Source organism: Dromaius novaehollandiae, chromosome 18, assembly GCF_036370855.1.
Source record: "Dromaius novaehollandiae isolate bDroNov1 chromosome 18, bDroNov1.hap1, whole genome shotgun sequence".
Taxonomy (NCBI): domain Eukaryota; kingdom Metazoa; phylum Chordata; class Aves; order Casuariiformes; family Dromaiidae; genus Dromaius; species Dromaius novaehollandiae.
This window is the reverse complement of record NC_088115.1, coordinates 7,041,756-7,065,032: the sequence shown is the minus strand read 5'-3', so window position 1 is coordinate 7,065,032 and position 23,277 is coordinate 7,041,756. Positions and strand designations below refer to the sequence as shown.

The 23,277-nt window shown below is 42.8% G+C and overlaps 1 protein-coding gene and 1 non-coding gene across 2 annotated transcripts; one reads left to right on the top strand and one right to left on the bottom strand.

Annotated features, from left to right (window-relative positions):
• Positions 1–653: 653 nt before the first annotated feature.
• TRNAS-GCU (transfer RNA serine (anticodon GCU)) lies at positions 654–735 on the bottom strand. Its single transcript has one exon. It is a non-coding gene; the product is annotated as a tRNA-Ser (tRNA).
• An 8,254-nt stretch (positions 736–8,989) lies between these two features.
• On the top strand, positions 8,990–22,632 carry DHRS7C (dehydrogenase/reductase 7C). The gene is made up of 6 exons (XM_026113213.2): positions 8,990–9,143; positions 12,812–12,924; positions 14,518–14,728; positions 17,943–18,035; positions 19,822–19,977; positions 22,366–22,632. Exons 1-6 carry the CDS (start codon positions 8,990–8,992, stop codon positions 22,572–22,574), a joined length of 936 nt encoding a protein of 311 aa, XP_025968998.1. The 3' UTR covers positions 22,575–22,632.
• The last annotated feature ends 645 nt before the right edge of the window (positions 22,633–23,277 follow it).

The following is a 23,277-nucleotide window of genomic DNA, read 5'->3' as shown; positions in this document are numbered from 1 at the left end:
CCTTCATGCCAGCTCTTGAGAAATAACACAATCTACAGGAGCCCAAGGAAGTGTGCGCAGCCCCCTGTCATGGGCACAGAAAGGCTTAGGGAAAGAAAAGTGCTTCACTGCCACAGTACTGGTCTCCGAGTGATTCCCCAGAATGGTGTGGGCCCTGGAGGTCAGGGGCCAATTCCCTGGCCTGGTAACTGGGGACTGGTGAGTTCAGCTCTGTGGCACCCATGTGCAGGCACCCTAGTTTCTCTCTCTCTTTCTCTCTCTCTCCTGCTGAAATGAAAGCACACAGGAGAGCAGGGGACAATGTGCTCTTTGTGGCTACTGCCTGGAAAGCCCTGCCACCTCGGGCTCAGTTTCCCTGAGCTCTTCTCCCCTCTCAGCTTCACTGGGGTCTGTCCCAGGCAGAGGGAGCTCTGTTGAGCAGTGGACTGTCCAGGGACATGCTTTGTGAAAGGCTTGGTGTTTGATGGGACTGTGCAAACCCTGGAGGTGGGGAGAGAGTAGTGGGGACGGGACGCTCCCTTCCTGGGAGGTGTCACCTGCCCTGCTTGGTAGACAAGCAAGCGCCTCGCAATGGTCACTTGCCAGAAGCAGCAAGGGAAGAGCGGGCCTTGCCCCTGCCTCAAAAGGCTCCTTCTGGGCTGGTCCCTGGGCTCCGACGAGGATGGGATTTGAACCCATGCGTGCAGAGCACAATGGATTAGCAGTCCATCGCCTTCACCACTCGGCCACCTCGTCAGCCTGATGGGGCTGTGGCTGCAGCTGTGGCTGCCGCCGCCACCATGGCTGCCACCACTGAGACTTGTGAACAAGGAGGACTGGCAGGTTCAGCACTGTCTGTTGGGCAGGAGTCCCTGCCAGGAGGGAGGACAGGACTGAGAAGCGCAGTCCTCTGCTGAGCTCCTTCCCCAGGCCGGTAGCACTGGGGCAAACAGGTGAATAAGGAGGAGGAAGGAGCGACTGGTCCTTCCCGGGGAGCCAGGGACCTGATTCATGGAGGCAGGGTGCAACAGTGTGTGTGTGGGGGGGCAGGCAAGGAGAGGCCAGCACAAAGCAGGAAACTGCAGGGAGGACCCACATGGAAGCAGGAGCAGGCAGCAGCCAGCCAGGCCTCCGAGGGAAGGTCTGACAGGTGGTCAGCAGGCACTTGGCAGGGGCCGGAAGGGACAAGGCTGAGCATGCTGCTGTTATGAAGGGCACAGTGTAGGCGGGAGCTTCTGCATCCCCAGCCCCTCCCTCTGTCCTCCCACCTGCCTTACATGCATTTGCACTTCTGCCTCTCCGGCCACCTCCCTCCCTCACCCTCTGGACCTTCTCCCCGTATCTGTCTTCCCCACAGTGGTGGGCCTCTTCCTCTCCCCACCCTGCTGTCCTCTGGCAGTCCTAGAGTAGTTGCCACTAGTGCTACAGGTTCAAGGATGCCTCAGAGCTCATGGAGACCAGCGTGTGTGAGCAGCATCCCTGGACACAATGGGATGCACACAATGTGGGAGGAGAGACTGGGCAGTGGTGGAGAGGCTCTGGGCTCGTAATGCCATCCTGCAAACATGCCCCTTGCATCACAAGTGCCTGGGGCTGGGTAAAAGGGGACCGTCCCTGCCCTCCCTGGCAGTCTCCTTTGATCTGAATCCAGAAGGATCCCTGTCTGTGGGAGAGGAGAGAGGGGCTGTGTGCAGCGGAGGGGTCTCAAGGGGGAGGTTTGTTTCCTTCAGGGTGTGCTTGTTTGGGGGGTGTGGAATTTATCAGGGGGACCAGAGGTCGCCTAAAAGGAACCCCGGCAGATCACAGGAAAGGTGGGTTTTCAGGTGCCGGGCCAGGACTAGCTGTGGTCTTTAAGAAACCCTCTAGTGCCGTTCCCTTCGACACGGAGCCCTTCTGCAGAAGAACCAAAGCAACAAAATCAGCAAAAGCCACTGTGCCTGGCCTGCAAATCTCGTATGGCCTACTTAGAGGAAAGGCAGCCCAGCTTCTTCATCGGCACCCTAATCTCACCTGGGCAGCCTCCGGAAGGAGAAGAAAAGCAGAAGTGCTCACGGACAGATGTGCTTGGTGATTAGAACATGGCAGACAATCTGAGTGCAAGACTTCCTGGCTGTGCCCTCTCTGATGGTGGCACACAGCCTCCACAGGGTCCTTCAGGGGTGTCCATGAGGAATGGGGAGTTTTCTTTCCTTTCCAGGACACCTTAGCCCTGACCGCTTCTCCAGGCATCCTTCCTGCTTTGTTTTGAGGCTTTCAAGGCATACCTATGCCATTGCACACCTTCCAAAAGAGCCCTCACTCCAAAACTCACCTTGTCGCCATGGTTAGAGAATACCTGGTGTGACTGCAAGGCGGGAAAGGGAGGGTCAGATACCGGCAGAGAGAGACAGTCATGGCATGTGAGAGGTTAAACAAAGTAGATTTGAGGAAGGACTTGCACGGGAAACTGTGCAGGGAGCCCTGAGAACCGCACGGAAGGGTTGCTGCTGGGAGGCTGCTGGATGCATGCGTCAGATGCCCAGGCGGGACTCATTTTGTTTATCCTAAAGGCCCCTTCTATCTGCTAGAGCTATTTTCTTATCTCAGCTATGCTAAGCTTGAGTAGTTCCTGGCTGTGAAGCAGCTAGACATTGTTGACAAAACGGGATACGCATGCCCAGCCCTGGTGGGTTTCGGCCAGTGTGTAGACAGCGCAACGTGGGGCTGCTTTCCTGTGCTCTGCCAGTCACCTGACTCCTCACCAAATCTTCCACAGGTGTTCTTGCTATACCTGGGAAGAAAGAAAAGGTAACTCCCAAGAGACCCTTAAGTTTTGCAATGGAGCAATTCCTTTTAACAGTGAGCTGGTTGGCTTCTGAGAAGGGAGGAGAATGAAACATGACTGCAACGCTGATGCTGAGTATCTTTAATGAGAAAATGGAAGTAAAGGAGGTACGGAAGCTTAAGCAAAGTGTTTCAGAGGTTCAGTAACGCCCAGGCAACTGTCCAAACCCAAATGCAAGCTCCAGGCAAGGATGACTGGTTACCCAGCTCTCTGGCTGGGGAATTGAGCCAGGCGAAACTGCAACTTGGCAGTTCGTTAGAGTGTTGCACAGTGTCTTTAATGAGAAAAAAACAGAGGGAAGAATGGCAGAAAAGCCACAGAATACCCCACCAAAACCTTTTCTTCTCCCTTCCCCATTTGAGACCCTGAAAATCCAATCTCTGTCCAGAAGCGTAGCTTCTTCACAGGACGAGCTATTTCATAGGACATATAAAGTGTGGAAGTAAAATGGTTAATGTCAGTGGAAGTAAAACAGTTAACGCCTCATAGACCTTTGCAGGCCTATCTAGCAAAACACATCTAGGAGAAAAGACACCTGCAATGACCTTGCTGGTGTCTGGCTTCCTAGCTATCAAAGGAATGTATTGTCTGTAAAAATTCTACTATCTGTTTTGTTGGAACCTACTCTCCCGAAGTGATTCACTCCCTTTTTCTGTTTATCCACGCACCTGTTGTCCTGTGAAGGACAAATCCGATAATCCAAAGGTGTATTAACTCTGTAATGGCCTCATTAGGGTGGAGTTCATAACAGCAGAGGCTGTCACTCTGCTGCTCTCTGTTCTCTCCTACAGCTATAGAAATACACTGCTTCTGCTCTGATCTGAACCTAAACTGGATTCCAGTTATTCCACAACAGAATATGGTGCCGTGACTCAGATTCACACATCCTGTTTCTGCTGGGAGGACCACAGACTGCTCCATGCCGGGGCCCCCTGGCACCGCTCAGAGAGGCAAGGGAGCTTTTGAAATCCCTATTGGAGCTTCAGCTGAAGGTCATCTGTAGGCTGCCATGGCACACATGGACTGCTGAATCTCAACCTTTAATGCAGGTCAGTCCAGAAACTAATTATCAGCTAGAAGAGGGAAAACTAATTGTAATTCTGGTGATTCTGGTAAGATTAAGGAGAGGTAGGTCAGGAAAGTCTGGGTTGCAGTTATAAATACTGTACTAGTGTGGAATGAATGACCTGGCCTCAGGACAACGCCGAAACCACACGCAGCTGCCCTGAGCCACTCACAAACCACACCAGTGATGACTGGTGTAACTTGAATGCAAGAGCGTGTGGCGGAGGTTTAGTCCTTGATTGCCACTTATCCCCTTCCCTTCCCTGTCTCCAGTTCCAGCATGAGCCTCCCTGGGTTCCATTGTTAATGACCTTGACCCCAACCAGCATGCTGGGCTGGGGCTAGACATCGTGACCAGCAGGACCCTTGTGTGCCTTGTCTTTTTCCCCTTAAGTCTCTGGTTTTATTGTCAGGCTGAATAATCAGCTCGGTGGTGGAGACTTTGGGCTGTTATTAAGGCAGCACAGGTTCCTTCTGACTTTCCTTTGTCTCCCTGAGTGTGTGAGAACGGGAAGCAGACAGTCAAAGGAAGTCCCAGGACCCCCAAAAGGCACTCCAGCATAGTATACGTACTCGTGTTACTTTCCTAAAACCTGCAGGTATTTAGATAATTGGAGTTTCTCCAGTAAGGATGATCCTTCTAAGCAGTGAGAGTGCGCTGTCCAGCTGCCCAGGGATGGGAGGAATTCTCAGGGCTTTTCTGAACCCTGGCAACGTATTGCTTGGATCTTCTGTGCTCTCCCCTTGCTGTTTGGTTCTCATTAAAGGCATTGTGCCACAGAGCGGGACACTTGTGGTGTTTCTTTCTCCTCTGCTCTCAATCCTCCACCTGCTCAATGTGAGGAGGAGAGGATGCCCTTCTGTCCACACATGACAGGTCCTGGCAATTAATGGCGCTGGAAAACCTCCTCCCTTTTCTCCCCCATGAGAAAGAGTCCTTCCTGCTACCCTGGCGGCAGCAAGGGAACCTACAGGAGCCAGCTACCCGTCCTGGAAGCAGAGCCCTCTCTTTCCCTGGCCATGCACTCGGAAGCCTTGGGGATGCTGCTGCAAGGCAAGCTGCTGCCCTCCTCCTGCAAAGTGCAATCCTCAGCTCTTTTCCACTCTTTTCAGCTAGCCTCTCTCTTTAGAGATTTCATCTCAATCATAGGCAGGGGCTGTGCTGGGAGGCCCCAGGTGATACTCTTAATGCCTACTAGCACACTCAGGGCCCTGACAGTGCTTTCTGTGTAATTATTTCTGCAGTAGCAAAACAGTACTGTATTTCTGCATTTTTACAATACTCTGGACTGGACCATAAGGCAAAATGAATCAAAACCCTGAGAGGGAATAAGATGGCTGAATCCAAAAATACAGTAAAATCTGTTCATTTCTGTTTTGCATGTTGTCTATCACCAACTACTGAGAACGCTGTTATGTTCTTTATTGCATATGGCAGATTATCCTCTAACAACCAACTGCCAACCCCTTATTTAGGGTCCTCAGTTCTTTCGCTGGCTTCAGCAGCTGCCCCCTCTTTTTCTCTACCATGCCCACTCAGTCCTAAGCAGTGGTCAAAACTTGAACTGCAACCGTCAACATGACTCATTTAAGTGCCTGAAAGGAGAACACTGTATTGCTCTTCTGGGTGCAGTGTACTGTTCTTGATGGAGAATGAGAGTATGTCAGCCAGAGAAGATTGCTGCTAAGGCTGAAAAGCCACACAGGAAATTAGCAGTTTAAGAAGTGCTTCACTTTGGACAGGTTTGATAATGTGTAACTTCACACACCTACAGCAGAAAAATCTCCCTGTTCTTCCTTTAAACAGTCAAAACAGGTTTGAAGGGATTAGTTAGACCTACTCTCATTAAAATCAATACCAACGTGATAGCAGACCATGGGAGAGGCGGAAGAGACTTACATCCACTTCAAGACCATCTTTTTTCAACTCTATTTGAAAAATGAGAGAATAAGCTATATGGTAATTTAGACATGGCTGTACCAGACAGTTTCTGTTGGTGTTCGATGTTTATTTTTCCCTACTTGAGCATTGCTGCAGTGACCATGAGATGGTGTAGTTCAGGTTCCAGAGAGGAGGGAATAAGGCAAATAACAGGATCATAACCCTGGGCTTCAGGAGAGCAGATTTTGGCCAGTTCAGGGATCTGCTTGGAAGAATCCCATTCCAGACAGTCCTGGAGAGAAGATGAGTGCAGGGGAGCTGGTTGATTTTCAAGGGTCACTTCCTCCAAACTCAGTAAGGGTCTATCCCAATATGCAGGAAGACAAGCAAAGGTGGCAGGAGGCGTGCATGGATGAACAAGGAGCTCCTGACAAAACTCAGATATAAAACAGAAGCCTACAAGAGGCTGAAGCAGGGTCAAGTGACCCAGGGGGGAATAAAGAGAGATTGTCTGAGCTTGCAGGTATGGGGTTAGGAAAATCAAAACCCATATAGAGTTGTATCTGGCAAAGGGACAGGAGAGACAAGAAGAAGGGCTTCTACAGGTATATCAGCAGCAAAAGGAAGATGAGAGAAAGTGTGCCACTTAGGGAACTAAGCACTGGATCTTGGTCCAGTTTCAGGTTTGGACACACACAGGCTGTTACGCTGTGGTGTCATCTGGGACAGATCCTGGAGCTCAGCTATGGATGAAGTAACCAGCCATGTAGCTGCTTTCTCGGTTGAGGATTGTAATATCAGACTTGGTGCCTAATTTCTGTCCAAATTTCACTGTATGTGCCCTACCCCTTTTATGGGATCTCCCCTCTGAAACAATTTATAATTATTCATGCTTTTCTGGTACTTCCAGTAGTCCTCTGTAGGTGGCAATGCATAACACATTTCTCTGGTCCTCCCAATTGAGATGTGGGTGTTTTGAAAGATATATATTTTTTTTTTTTTGCATTCATTTTATTTCTGTATTCCTCCAGATCATTCAGGCTGCCTTTTTTTTACCATTGTTCATTATCATTAATAGACATGCTAATCTTATCATTGCAATCTTACACATTCATTGGTTTTATAGTTTTTTCAGTTGTCTTCTTCCTGTTCTTGCTCTTATACTAGTGGTACCATTGCTCTGGTGCAATGTTCATTTGGGAAGAAAACAAACAAATCACTTGGAGCTTTTTTCTTTAGTCCCTGTGTTTTCAACATTTCACCTTCGCTGAAAAATGTTGTGCAGACTCTGAATAAATTAAGTGAACAACACATCTTGTTCCATAAAAAGAACAAACTAGCTTGCTTACCTACAAGGAAACAGATGTCTCTTTTTTTTAAAGCTGACACTTTGGAAGGAAGTTAAAGATGGACTAGGTTTTGGGGATGGTGATGGAAGGCTGAATTGTCTCCATCCATCTGCAGGTAGTTGGAATGACTTCTCAGCTCATATGATTTAATACCTTTACATTCTTCTGTGGAAATTGATATAACTTTCAGAACACAGTGACCACTTTGTATCGGAAAACATGCATTTATACATATCTGTCACTCACTTTGTAGTCTCTTTAGCTGCAATAGCAGATATGAATGTTTTGGATACAGGCACATTACAAAATTCTATAGTCTGGAAATCTTAAAGTAATGTGTTCTTTGCCAAGCAGCTTTAACTTTGGCAGACAGGCCTGTGCACCTTGATTCGCAGTGTCTTTAGCTTCTAGAGCAAGTTGGATTTACAAACTAGGTCTAGAAGCCCCCTCATGTCCCCTCTTGAATAACCTCCCATCCTTTCCCACTCTTTGTTCCCTGTTACTATACTCCAATATCAATGACTAGCTATGACTTGTAAACCTATCATTCTCTCACTGGAGATGAAAATCAGATGGTAGGATTTAGGTCATGTAGTCATTTAGCCCAAACAATAGTACTCAAAACTTACAGTTGGGAGACTGCGATACAATATTTTTAAAGGCAAAAAGAGAATGATTCATGGTGAATCATTCTTCTCCCTAGAATCCCAAAGAACAACCCATAAATGTGAGTGCCAGCTTAACAGATATTGTCTCTCTGCAGGACTGTAAAGGTTGATCACGTACCCAAAGTTGATAAGATTCTGGAAAGGCTGGGAAAGAGGCACATCTGCTTTGCAAATACTGACAGTGGAAAGCAGCCCGTGGCACCCAGAAGCACATTGCAGCAGCCTGTTCTGCATTCCAGCAAGCTACTGATCAGCAGTAGTTTTTATCTTCATGTGATACAGTAGCTCCCAACCCAACTTGTTCAGAGACTTTTTCCCAACACATAACATCATTTCTGTTGCAGAACAGTGATTGTTTCAAAGCTCAAATCCTTCCCATTATTTTTGCTTTTGCTTGTTTTTAAGACCAATTGTTATCATGGAATTTATACAAATTTTTTTATGCATATAGCTAATTGGAGGGTAATGGCAACAAACTGAGGCAGTTCAATGAACCACCATTGCTAAAGGCAAGAAACAAAAATAGATGTGTCTTTGTATAGTTGAACTGGTACTGTACTAAGAGCTTTTACATGACCATCCAGCCTGTCAGACTAGATAGGTCAGGCATGTGGATCACACTGTAGATACTATATTTACTTTTCAAATATCTCTATCACAGCTGCAGGCTATACATAGCCATTCTCTTTCAGGGCAAGCAGCCTCAGCAAATGCAATACTTTGTGAAAATACTAAAGGACTTCTAATACAAAAATTAGATCAAAATAATACTTTATCCCTACTTGGAGTCTTCATAGCAATAGTAAGTCATTTTATTTTTTATATCTTTTTGAATAGAAAACAATTTTATTAGATCTTTTATCTGAAATTATGAATAAAAAGCTTTTTATATGTTTTACAATAATAGCCTCAGACCAATATTTCTGCAAAGAATCTATTATGTTTTTGCCAACACAGAGTTATTTTGAATGAAATGAATCAAGATTTGCTTAGAGCATACAATAATGGGGAAAACAGTCAAACAAAAAAACGTATAAAAATATGGTAATATTAAACCATTGATTGGAAGGCAAACTCCCCACTGCTTTAAGCTATTGGTGTTCTGTGATAACTGGCTTTTCTGCATATGGAAACACTGATCTTTTAGAAAAGAATAATTTGGAAAATAAAGAATGCATATTATGATTACTGTTATTCTGATATAGTCTTGTTTTCCACAGAGATGGGTATTCTTGCTATATTTGCCCTACCATTACTCCTTCTAGGGATCACTGGAATTATTCATATTTACCAATCAATCATGTGGCTAGTGTCCAAGTCAGCTGTGCAAAACAAGGTGGTGGTCATCACTGATGCCATCTCTGGACTGGGCAAAGGTGAGTTGTTTCTTTTCTTTACGGTTTCACGGAAAACAAACAGCCTGAGAATGACCCTGTAGGTGATTAAATGTGCATCTATTATCTTGTGTATATCATAACTGTATGGATGAATCAGAGATTAGGAATATGTTTACAAACAAATCCTATGATTTTAAATGCACATTTTTGGTCTCAGCCACAGGAACTGCTGTTGAACTTTTAGGAACTGCAGACTTCTGTATTCATTTAATTCAACAGAATAAGAAGCCTGAGAAGCAAATCAAGAGTGTTATTTTTAGCACATTGCTAATATGAGATCTTATTACATCAACTGTCACTACAAGGTAGCAGCAAATGAGTATAAACAGGTGTCACATTACTCTTTTGCATGTTCCTCTCCATTCTTTAAAGGCTTCTTATACCTTTCCTGCTCTGTGCATACAACAGCACTCACCCTTCTCCCACTCCTTGTTCTTATCTCTGTCCAGCACTTACGCTCTTCCTCTTCCCTTGATAGCCTCCAGTACCAAAAACTGGTCTATGTTTAACAGTGGAATGAATGGAAGGAAGTGAAGGGTACATGATAATTTATCTATTTATATAAGCTGACTGCCTGAGTGGCCAGCCACTTAACGTGTACTTCCTCTTGGTCCATATTTCCTTCCCATACCATCCCATTAGATCAAAGGCATTGGGTCGTACATTGTTTGTGCACACTCCTGCTGTAGGTGTTACTTGCTGGAGAGGTAAATACAAGTGTATCATAAGGCAAACATAGTTTGGTGCTACATTTTGGCCTTTTCTATCAAGACTTGCTGTATGTTGTAAACATACATTTTAGAGAAATCTAAACTAGTTATTTGCAGAATCACAGGACTCCTGGAGGTCTCTAGCCAAACTCCTGCTTGGAGCGGGACTATGACCAGTACCAGCACTCGATGGATGTGGTTTGCCTGGACAAAACTTGGAAACCTCCAAGGACAGAGATTCACTACCGCTCTGAGTATTTTGTTCCAGCACTGTATGATCCCCTGGGGAAGATTTTCCTAATGTCCAATTTCCCTGTTAACATTTTTCATCTTTTTTTGTGACCAGCTACTGACTGTTCTTTGAGGTTACAATGACAATAGCACCCCTCCCTCCCTTTTTTTCACAGGGGACATATCAAAGCATTTTCATTTTATAATCCTGAATGTATCTATTGCCAGAATCCCACAGGAAGATTCTTAGAAGTTACATGTAGGCTTGAATGTTTGCAAGTCATTATAATTTAATATGCAGTCCACCTATGCATATGCAATGGACATTTGTCCAGAGCTTAAAAATACCAGCTGTCTGGCCAGCTGCTGCATATTAGAGGTTCCAGGAAACATTCAAATTCCCTTTTCCGCATGACAGAATTTCTGGGCTGAAGAAAACACTCTTTAAAGTTAAAAAACAAAACCAAAATCTACCACGATTGAAGGTGTTTGCAATGGTTTATGGCTGTTACTTAAACCTAATTCCCATTTATTGTCAATGATATAACTCAGAAAAGTTCTGAATAGGTCTAGAGGAGAACATCATCTGTTCCCTTTTTGCTGTTGTTCACTAAACAGTCTTGCTTCAACTGTCAAGTTTATAGGAAAATATCAGTGTAGTTATCCTTGTACTGGAAAATAATATTGTGGGCTTTAAATCACAAAATTCTTATATGCTAGAAAAAAGAAAATGAAATGAATTCCTAAAATTACAGTCATAAATAATTAAAAAGAGATTGCATAAATAAGTCTCCAGCTGCACAGGTTTATAAAAATAGAAAACTGGATACAAGCACTTCCATACAGATTACGAATGTGAAATGAACATTTAAGAAATCTAAGATCATTATATTAGAATAACTGGATTTGCTTGCGGATATTGAAATAATAAGCATCCCAAGAAAATTCTTGGGAAGCTATAGCACTAGGGTTGTGCTGTTGCCTGTCCTACAAGAATCGCAGCAGCTAAGACGAATTGAACAGAGTGATTATAGGACCATAAGGCTGTTTCTTCTGTGCAGGATACATATATGTCATACAGATGTGATTTAGGGGCCAAATATGCAGGGTCCAAGTTTGAGAGCTTTTTGGAAGACTCCATATAAGAAGCAGAAAAGAAAACATGAGAGGACATTCCCAACCCTATCAGCACACATTACTCGCTGCCAACTAATCGTCTGGCTGCATCCAGAGTGGGTCTTCTAATTTGAGGCCCAGTGAGCACATCATCAGTGATGCCTGCTGGCCTATCTGCAAGACATCCTGTACTGCAAGAAAGGAATGGAAGGCAATTGTGCACCGTGCTGGTCGGGGGACAGCCTTGACACTTCCTTTAACTCAAAGGCACACTTTGAGTTCAGCTGAGCTAAAACAAGCACTCTGTAGCAATCTGCAACACCCAAATGACAATAAACACAAGTTGCCCATGAAATCTCTATGGTGCATGTTGTTAAATGCTTTCCTCCAGTCAAAGTGACAGGACAGTGAGGTATATGTTCTCCCTCAGCTCCAGCAAGAGAAGAAAACAGATCAGATGCAAGCTGTCAAGATGCTCTAGCCTGGTATTTCGTAATCTGGACTGAGATGATCACATATGCCCATGATGGCCTAAACTAATGGGCTGGCTGCAGTCTTTTAGCAAGTGCTGAGGAGTCATAATGGATAATACTCTCTGTTAATTCTTCTCATTGTAGGAATCCCTACTTTCAGAAAAGGGAAATCATAGTTCACTTGCATAAGAAACGGAGAAAAATCCTCTCCAGAGACATAGATTAAACTGTGGTGAACCCCCAGTTCGGGGTATCTCTGAATACACCAAGAAACAGCAGTGCCAGCCCATCATGCCAAGAAAGTCGTCCACGGCCTTCTCAGGAAGCCTTCTGGGAACCTGGCCAAGTAAGAGGCAGCTCAGGCTGGTCCTTGTTGCCTCCGCTGACTACTGGGGAGATCTAATACTCAAGAAATAAAGACCTTGGGATAGATCACATAGGGAGGAAAGGGTTTGTGTAGAGAGTCCTCTCCCTCTCACCACTGCTCTATGTCACCTGTGATGCAGCAGGTGATAAGTTTCTCTGTACCACTTTTCTCAAAGTTGTACATGAGTTTCATGTATCTAAAAGTTTCATGAAGATAGCATACAGACCAGGTTTTGTCGTTCACTGGGGTCTGTTCGTGTCTTTATTTATACTGCAGTAGACAACATGAAGATTTGCAAAAGCCAAAGCTGGTACCATAATGGCCTTAAGCATTCATTTTTTCTATATCTTTTTTTTTTTTATAAGTGTGTTTGTAGGGGAAGGGTGTTAAGGAAGAAAGATAATTAAAATCTTTCAGCAATTCTTCTAACTCAGACTCATCATCCATTAACTGGCATATTTCGCTTTTCCTAATTAAATTTTGATTACATCCTATGACTAAACAGCACCACTGTGAGAGTTATTAATACAGTGAAAACATTCATGATTTTTAATTTATTGCTTACATATACATTATTGTGCCATTTCAGGCTATCTCTTTTATTATATATATTTTTATTCTTTCAAAAATTAATTAATTTTAAAGGAAAGATTCAACTTCATTAGCAAAAAACAGCCACTCATTTCAATCAAAATGAGCACAATTAGCTTACTATTGTTATTATTTATTTCAAACTTATTTCTCTCCTAGAATGTTCTCGGGTGTTTCATGCAGGAGGAGCGAGACTTGTGTTGTGTGGCAGGACATGGGAGAAGTTAGAAGCCTTGTATGATGCTTTAATTAGTGTGGCAGACCCCAGTGCGGTAAGTATTCCCTCATTCTGCTTTGAAAATTGACAAGTTGAGGTAAACAACTTGTTCAGGTACACAAAGTGCTTTTAAGTCGATTCACTCTTACCTAACACAGTCCACAGAAAGAGAGAGAGGAGAACCTTTGAAGATTTTCAGAGCATGATGCTGAAAGTCAGAAATCCTGTTCTTTTGAGCTAATTCAAGGCAACTGGTGTAAAACTACCTGCATTTTGAACAAGCTACTGCCTGAAACCACCCAACTGAAAATGCTAGACAGAGGAATTTGATTTAATTCAAATATGAGGGATTCAAAGCTCTTCATTGAATCACAGGCACTATCATTCATTTTCCATATAATTAGGACTCAAGATGTGGGAGACATGTCTAATGACGAAATTCAGTTTGAGAGCAGAAAGTCCCAACTACCCGGCTATCGGATCAAATGAAAAAAGAATACCCTTTTCTCATTACCACTGCATCACCACCCAACTTGTGATGCAAAATGAACAAACTTGGGAGACCTGGGAGCTGAAAAAGGATCCTTAGACTGAATCTTCCCCCTGCCCTTGCCTCCAAAAGCAGTGGATCGGTAAAAAACAGGGCATATGGGCAGTCTTGAGATATGCTTAGATTGCTCAGAGATCTTAAAAATTCATACTACTAGACTTCAAAAGGTCTGCAAAGGCTGACCATGCTTTCAGAAGTAGTTGTTTGGAAGGCATTTCTTTGATGGACATGGAAAAGCTTTTCTTCTGTGGTGAACAGACACCTATGACTCATTTCAGGATGCAGATGCTCTTGAAGGCATCACACAAATTCTACAGCCATTGCTCATCAGACCAAAGAATATTTGCATTTGACACTTTTTCTGCAGTGAGCTTCATTCATCTGTATAAATAACCATAAAATAGTGTGTTCATGTTACTCTGTGCTGACTTAATCTGGAAAAAAAACATATTTAGTATGGCTAAGGGATCTGCATTACATCATCATAGTAATATGCCAAGAGAGGATCCTCAGAGTTCACTCCTGTGTCTCATGGCATATCTTACTGCTGATAAAAACTTCCATCTTTGCAGAGACCATGCAAATGTAACCTCTGCTTGGATAACCTGTAGCTAAATAAACCACCCCTACCTGACAACTTCCCCAGTGAATTCAGTCCCTCTGTATGTGTGTAAATTATCTATAAAAGCACTGTATGCTAGCCTCTGCAGTCAGCAAGTTTCTCTAGAGGACTGCTTACAAAAGGACCATAGCTTGAGGTGCTAAGTCTCACCCTCTTTGTGTAGTTGTCTATGTCTACTGATTACAGAAGGAATTGAGAGATACAAAGCTTGTTACAGTAGAGCTAGCCTAAGTTAAGCTTCCCATGGTGTTCCTACTTTATGCACCTAAATTTCAATGCCTGATGTCCAGGGTACATGAATACCCACTATTGAACTATCTTCTTTCTAGGGCAGGTTAGAAGAATAAAGCAAGTTTTTTGCGAGAATGGTAAAAGCTCTTTCTTCGGTTATCATGGTAAATGAATTTACAAAAAGAGTAAAGAGAAACACATTTTTATATAACAGGAATCCTTGAAACAACTATTTTCTTTATTAGACATATACACCAAAGCTCATACTTCTGGATATCTCAGACATAAACTGCATCCAAGATGTAGCTAAAGAAATCCTGAATTGTTATGGCTGTGTGGATATACTGATCAACAATGCAAGTATGAAGGTGAAAGGAGCAGCACAGAGCATTTCATTGGAACTTGATAAAAAGATAATGGATGCCAACTATTTTGGACCTGTAACATTAACCAAAGGTATTTTATTTTTTTCCCAATTTGCTGTTACTACATAAAGCTTGAGATCAAAGTCATTGGTATTATTCTGTTTCATTTTCATCTAATTTTGTCTTCTTCACTATAATCAAAAACAATTCTCTGAAAATCAGTGGGCTGAATTCAGCTGAAGGTGATCAAAATTAGACTTCCTGAGTATGGGAACAAAGATTGGCCCAACAATCAGATAAGTAGTTGTTTGAAAGACAGGCATTTTTTTAAATAGCAATACATTGCTAATAATGACTCCTTTAGTCATGTGCCTGCCGCCTGTTACAAAGGCAAGTATTTTCAAAAGCTCTTACAAGGATATAGACAGGCTGAAAATTAAACATGATAATGATGCAACCAAATCATGAGTGTATGTAGAATCCAATGTCAGTCTAGAAGACCCTGACCAGCCTGGATAGTCTTCATAAGCAACCTGGATCCAAATATTCATAACCCGAGCATGTTACTTGTCCATTATTTCAGGGAAAGTATTAAAATATTTAGAACTGAGCACCTGCTCAATCCTGAAAACTGCAGAATTAAGCCCTTAAAACGTTAACATACCACTATGGTGCACCAAAGAACTACAAAGTTTCATTGCATTACATCTTCCTCCATCTGCTTTTTTTTTTTCTTTTACTCCTATCCTTTTGCGTGGTCCCAAGAACAGCAAAGCATCATTCCGATATTCTTGATTCAGTCTAGTTCCAGCATCCCAACACACAGGGAAAGATTAAAGAATCAGTGGATTTCCTGCTATGTGCAACCTTGTTTCTCTAGGTATTTGGCTCTCAAGAATCAGATGTGAAACAGACTTTAAGAGAAGAAGGTTTCTGACACCCAGAAAAAATGTATGTGTATCTAAACCATGTGCTCCAGTTCTTCACTGTCTCAAACCTGCTCTCAGCTGCATTTGCCCAGCTTCTGTAACTCTTGAAGTGACAAAACATACTCCTTACAATTCCCCTTTTTACAGCCAATGCATTCACTAGTTTAACTAAACTTTTTCAGAAGCTTCGTAAGAGCTCAGTTTTCAACATCTCTTCAAGAGTGTTTTCTGCCGTTTTCTTGTCTGTATCCTCCTTTGCAATAGGAATGAGCTGAAATTGCCCCCTTTTTCTCCTCAAAGTCTTTTTCTTCTCAAAGTTCTTTTCCCGAATGCCAATATTCATAATAATTGAAAATTGCCATTTCTGTCCATTAAAGGTCTGAGATTCTGACTCCAACTATTATCTTATCTCTTATAATGAAATCTGTTGAATACATACCTAACTCAACAATTTAAGGTCTGACAGGGCCTGAGCACACCAGTAGGCCTTAGTGGCCCCGACCAGCCTCATCTGGGGCCTCCACCCACATCCTGCTCATGGGCCCAGAAGCCCCATTTCAGTTCAGACTTGAACCCTCAGTCCTTGCCTGAGATATGTTGCAGGCATATCTGCCTCTGGCCCTGACTCCTGGATGGACCTTGGACCTATGCTGTAGGTAGATTGTCTCCTGGATGGAGCCCTCATATGGACATTGTAGATTTTTTTGCAGTTCTGTCTCTGGTCTCATCTTCTGCTGCTCCTGACTGGACTCCCTAGATGGATCCTGGTCTTGGATGATCACTTGCCTTGCCTGGGACTCTCGATAGACCCTGCTGCCAGTACCCGACCCTGGCCACTGTGGTCGCTGGGACTGTGGCATGTCAGTGAGGGTCTGCCCCGAGCTCACCTCCATCTCCCACCTCGCCTTTCTTTATGATGGTCCTTGCTGCTCCCTGACAAGATCAGTTAAAAATTCTTTAAAATGTTCTCCTTCTTTTAAGTCTTTTATCAGGTCAGGAAAGCCTAATTTTGCTTGGGAAGGTGAAATTTCACAGGTTTGCAGACTATTTGTCCTTTTCCCCTGTCTTAGCACCATGATGTCTGCAGTAACTTCAGCCCCACAATATTAAAATGAAATTCTCCTTTCATCTTCAGTTCTGCTGGTGTCCTATCTTGCCAAAGCTTTCCCTGAGCTTTTTCTAGGTATCTGCATATTAGCACATATTATCAATACTATCAGTTTTAGCTCTCCAAGCGCTGTTAATTGTTCCCTTTCCCTTTTATGTCTTCTTTTACTCCCTAAGGTCTTTTTAAAAAATAATTGCATAAATAAATCTCTTTGAAAGAGCACTTGTGAAGATCCTCCTCTAGAGACATGTAGTGGTAGATTTCTTTCTGCCAATAAAGTTCTATTAAAATGAACTGAGAAATAAAATCTGTGCCTGGGGAAGAACATGCCCACACACACACTCAGAAACAGATGCAGAATTGCAACACAAGTTCAAGGAAGTCCTTACCTGGCACTGGCTAGCAGTGCTGGGAGAGCCTTCCTGAGCATCTCAGTCAGATGAAGAAATGCTGTCCTGTGAGGCAGAGATTTTCTAACTCTTATAGTGGGACTTAGTAATCTGAATGCAAATCATCAAGAGTTGACACAACTCTCTGATTCAGGCAGTCCTTGACCCAGAAAAGACTCAATAGTAGGAAAGCAGATGCACTGTGTGCCTTCCTTTTTATATTAACTAGTATCTCCTGGGCAGTATGGGGCTAAGATAGACAGCCTAACTTTCATTCTTTCATGGAAAGTTTGTGTTCCTAACACTGTCTTTCACATAGGAGAGTAGAATCAATACAAAACTTTATCACTAGTTGTCAATATGTCTTCATAAGAACTAGATTCCGAGGAAGAATGACTGAGCCATAATATAAATCAAAGACATGGAAAACTGAAAGTAATGGCAAAAGAAAGTAGATGCAAAAATTGTTAAGAGATGATAAGGCCAGAAAACATAATCTCCTCTCATTCCCGGAGATGTTTCTGCTTAAATGGGAACAGGTCATTGAATAAAGCCAAAAAACTAGCCAATTAAAGATTTCCAATAATGAAGAATCCATGGTTGTCTTCATAATCTGTTTCAACATTCAATTACTGTTACTGTAATGAATATGTGCCTCATGTCTAGTCTGCATTTGATTAGTTTCAGGTTCCAGCTACTGGATTTTGTGATACTTCTGACTGCAGTATTGAGACAACCTTCATTAAAGTTTTCCTGTCTATAGGTGTGCTTAAGAAGACACTTCAGCTTTCACTTCTTTTTGCTAAATAGATTGAGACCTTTACTTACTTGGCTCTTTCTTTTCTTTTTCTCTTCTCTTCTCTTCTCTTCTTTTCGCAGCCCTTCTTCCCAACATGATCTCAAGAAAAACTGGCCAAATTGTTTTAATTAATAGTATCCAAGGAAAAATAGGAGTCCCATTTCGTGCAGCTTGTAAGTTATACAGAGCAAAAATGTACATTCAAATGTATGAATTTTAAGTATTCCATGATTCTGATATTAAGTTATTACAAGTGCTGATTTGTGGCCTGATTCAGTAAACTTGGGTATGCATTAATATGGTATTTGTCTGAAATATTTTCAAAGAAATGAAACTTGGGAAGAAATAGTTTAAATACTAGCTGTGATGTGTACCCTCTGCCTAAGATACTGGAGGATGAAAAGCTACCAGATGCAACAGCAAGTTTCTTAAAAATTCCTGGCAGGGATTCAGGGAACAACAAACAGATGTCAGTTAAGTCTGGTGTCTGCACTGGGCATATTAGTATAAACTATAATAAAGAATAAAGTTAGTGGAGAGATGTACAAATATAACATATTCATAGAGACTGTAGAGGAAGGTCATGCCTCACAAGCTTAATCGAGTTTTCTGTAACAGTTTAAAAGGACATGTAGGTGATGTAATCTGCTTTGATTTCCAAAAGGTTTTCACGAAAGTTCTTCACCCAAAGCTCCTAATGAAACTAAGCTGCCCTGGGTTATGATGAAGGGTGTTTGAATTCATAAAATACAAAGTTAATAGACAGGAAGTATAGGATAGATGTAAACGGACAGTTTTCACTGTGATGTGAGGTCAGAAGTACATTATGGGCTCTGAACTAAAGGTCTGCAAGGCCTCAGGGTTGTGACTGCAGTAATGGTCATGAAAGCAAAATCAAGTGACAAGAACTATCAGAAAAGGAGCAGAGAAGAAAAATAAAACCTGTCATTGTGCCTTTCTATAAATCTATGCTGTGCCCATATCTTGAACATTGTGTGCAGCTCTGGTCCCCCCATCTCAAAAGAGGTATGAAAACTGGAAAAAGTCTCAGAACATGACATGAAGCCAGAAGAAGGAATTTCAAAAGAAGTCAAAGGAGAAGGCTCTTTCCATTCCAGAAGTTGTCCTGCAGAGAGGAAGGAAATAACGAAAAAGCAAATAATGGCTGAAAAGTCTTTTTTTCTGGAACTTGATGGCAGGTTTCTTTCATTTGAGTGAATGTATGCTGAGTTTGCAAACTAGCAAAACCACCTTCAAGCAGCAAGGACTTCTAATGGAGCAGCAAAGAATCTAAGAAGATTGTGACTAAGGCATTCAGAGAAGAAGGATCCAAAAGACAGAAGGCCCTCACTTGAACCTAGCTGTGAAATCTTGACATGTCATTTTTTAGATTATATTATGCACAGATAGGTTTGCAGTACAGAGTCAAATATGGGGTGGATGTGTGCTTTGCAGCTCTAGTATTCTTAATACAAAGTTCTGGTTCTTGGCCTAGATTCACATACTATAATCTTTCTTTGATATCATCTCAATAAAAATTCACTAGCAGCAGTTAAAAAAAAATCCATGTCATGCAGTTAGTTTAAAATTAACTTTAATATCAAAAGCATCTCAAATGAGAAATTGCTGTTGCAAGGCCAAGGTATAATTTGTTTACAAAAAATGAGCGGTCCTGCTATTTCTGCAATGGATATGCATTTCATTGCATCTTATTAATGTCTCACAAACTGTGGCATGAGACAAAGTGGAGACTCATTTCAGGGGCAACTGTCCATCCACCAGAGATATTTTTCACTGTAGAGAAATTTTTCAATTGATAGTTGTTCTGGGTGCCTCCTGTTCTTTGCCTTTTTGCTAATCATTCCCTGCTCAGTTTTCCAAACTTCCGTGTTTTACGAACTCTATCACACATCCATATCCATACATCCCTGCATCCATGTGTTTTCTTTTTTCTTTTAGATGCTGCTTCTAAGCATGCCGCTGTAGGCTTTTTTGATTGTCTTAGAGCTGAAATGGAAGAATTCGATATTTGTGTCAGTACTGTGAGTCCAACCTTCATCTGTTCATATCATCGTCAACCAGCATCTGGCAACTGGGAGGCATCAATTTGGAAATGTAAGGTTTGATACATCAAAAGAGACTGTAGCAGAGGCCCATATAGCAAGGCAGAAGAAAGGAACATTTGGAAAAGAATGGAAATGACAGAAAGCATGATCAGATTAAGGAAGCAAAAAATAAAAAAAGAGAGATTAGAGAAATCAGATGAGTCTGGTGATAAGAGGAGGAACGTGGAAGGGGACAACATTATGTGAGAAAATAAATACACCAGGCCATGGGGAATGGGGGTAGATCATGACACAAAAGGACAGAGGAAGGAAGGCCCTCAGCAAGGTTTGGTGAGAGACAGGTAGCTGAGTAAAGGAGAACAGAGAAGAAGCAGAGTACACGCTCAGTAAAACTAAAGAATACAAACTCTACTCTGTTTTGCTGCAAGACACTGAACAGAAAATGCCAGAGGACTTGTTCTGCCTCAGGCTGGGACTGCTGGGATGGTGGAAAAGAGGCTCGTTTTCTATACTTCATAGGGTCTCTTGTTTCAGGAACTGAGGCACTGAAATAACACTGAATAATGTGATGCACATAATTGCACCAATAGAATTGTCAGCTCTCTATGTGCCCTGGATGTTCCCAAAAATTTGGATTTGTGAATACTCCCTTAACCCAAAACTGAATACTGGAGAAATATTTTACTGAAACTCCAGCTTTCCACTTGACTCTTCTGTTCCCTTCCTTTAACAAGCACTGAGGTTATGGCAGCACAGTATACCCAGAAGCCTCAGGGATCTATCAGAAATTTCATCTCCTGGTGGGTGAAATATTCTGCTCTACCCAGTTTTCCCTGTGGTAAAGTACCAGCACACAAGCATTCTTTTCCCAGTTCTTCTCTGCATTCTGAAAATGTTCTGTGCATATTGTGGGGATTATTAACAGATTGCATTGCCTTTCCTTGGGAAATGCCACTAATTTTTTCTCCTATCACAAGTAAAAATCTGCCAGTTTGTCACAATCCCCAGAGCTATGGAAGTCACCCAGCTTCAGCAAGGAAAGGAAAGGAGCTTTTGGCACTTTCCTGGGAGGTAGGAGAGAGGTATGAATGGATGAAAAGATGGAAAATCAGAAAGCCTCTGGTCTTCTGCTTCCCAGGGAGGCAGCATGCGTGTAAGCAAGTCTCCTGTGCAGACCATCTCTTTTAATAGAAGTGGCTACACTGTGTGCTGGATTAAAGTCTGTTGGCTTGTATCAGTGGTGCCTAAGTGCCGTGAAAGTACTGTGACCACAAGTAGGCCACAGTAGATAGGCACAGGCCTGTCTCTTTTGTAAAAGGCAGGAAAGAGAAGTCAGCCCATTTGGGCCTGTTAGCTGTAGGACTTCAGTTTTCCAAATTAAGCTTTGTGTATGGAACTTGGCCATCTACTAATATCAATTAAAGAACGTGTTCTCTCTCTTGCCTGGGAGAAAAGGCTGAATTTAACCTTATGTGATGTTAAACACACAGCCCTTTGCGGATCTGTACCACTGCAAAGAATGGGCTTCAATATCTCTCCTCCAGTCCTCAAAACCAGGTGACTTCACTAAATAGAGAAACTAGGAAGTGTTTGAACTGTGCAGAATGAGCAAGAGAGAAAAGGAGCATAACAGAGATGAAAAAGGAGAGTGAAGACATCTGGAGAGCCAGACACATTGCTCTTGCTGTTGTTAGAGGTTTGGAGAGCTGGCTCATGTGACTGTTGTTTCTTGAAGAGGTTGCTTATGCACCACAGAAGTGCCTGAAATGCAACCATTTCAACCCTTCAGCAGCAGCAGGAGCAACTGCTAATCTGTTGGTTTGTCCAAAATAGGCTAATATGTCAAAATCAGTTTTGCTGTCCCCCAGAGGCTTTTTCTATGCGAAGTCAGCCCTTAGGAATACAGTAGGACTTCACAGAATCACAGAATCACAAAATAACTGGGGCTGGAAGGGACCTCTGGAGACATCCAGGAAAATAACCTTCAGAGCTGAGTACAATACGCACTTCCCTGTTCCTCACCCATGAGTGGGTCAGTTATACTGACCTTTTCATTTACTCCTCAGTGCCCTGCCTTGATGCTATCATCATACTGAAGCAATCTTGCTTTATCCCTATATACTCACCAACAGTATAGAGAAAAGCTGATATGTCCAGAATCTGGGGCCCTCAAACATATTTCCCAAATGAGAGTTCAGCTGCAATCACGTTGCTCCTTTTCTTAGGGACTGTGAGGATTTTACTAGAGAAGACTTCAGCTTCACAAAAAGACCTTAGAGTGGATGGTCACGAGAAGGAGGAGGGATGGAAAGGGGTAAGGGCTTGGAAGGGGGGGCAGAAACTTAACTGCTAATATGCCAGCTGGTGTATCTTTTCACCACCATTTCCCCAGATGTGTCTGTCTGTATCTTTCACTCCTCTCTGGTTTGATTTGTAGTCTTTTTCAGAAAGGTGGCATATGGTGTGCACCCAGTGGAGGTGGCAGAGGAAGTCTTGCGCACAGTGAGCAGAAAGAAGCAGGAAGTACTTATGGCCAATCCTATCCCCAGAGCAGCAGTTTACATTCGAACCTTCTTCCCAGAGTTGTTCTTTGCCATTGTTGCCTCAGGAATTAGGGAAAATCTGAAGACAGAAGAGGAAACTTGATTTCGTTCAGTTCTTTTCCCTGTTAATGACTTGAATAAAGTTTATGTTTCAGATGTCAGTGCTTTCTGGCTCCCATTACGTGTAGAATAAAGCAGGAGGCTGCTTCCATGAAACAGCCAGTGTCTCACTTAACAATTTGCTGCCATTGGCATGCATTCTTCTGAGGGACTTCCACTCTTCTGAATTTAGTGAATATGATAAGATGTTGTTGTTTGCATTACAACACTGTGAGAAAAAAACTCTACTAGGAGCTACCCACACCCAGAGAGAGTTGCCATAGTCTAAATAGACATGTCAAAGCACTGGGGACCTGCAACAACTTTTCAGAGTAGTATCTCAGTGCTAGGACTGATGGGGATTTACAGGAACAAAGAGATGGGGAAGGAGAAGGACATGGCAGACACAAGAATAAAATTCATTTGAACAGTGGAGTCAGAGCCCAGAGCAGTGCTCTCCATTTGTGCTTCATGGAAGTACTTTCAGAGCGTGAGCATGCTGAGCCCAAGCAAGGGCTCATCTCGCCCAACATCTCATCTGTGACAGGACCGAGGAGCACATGCTTGACACAGGAATATAAGAGTGGGGCAAACATATGGAGATACTCCCTCCATTATATTCTCACAGTTTCTGGAAATCTGCTATGCAGGGACATTCTGAGAGAGAATCTGTCTCTGCATCTTATTATTTAACTATCTTTGCTGTA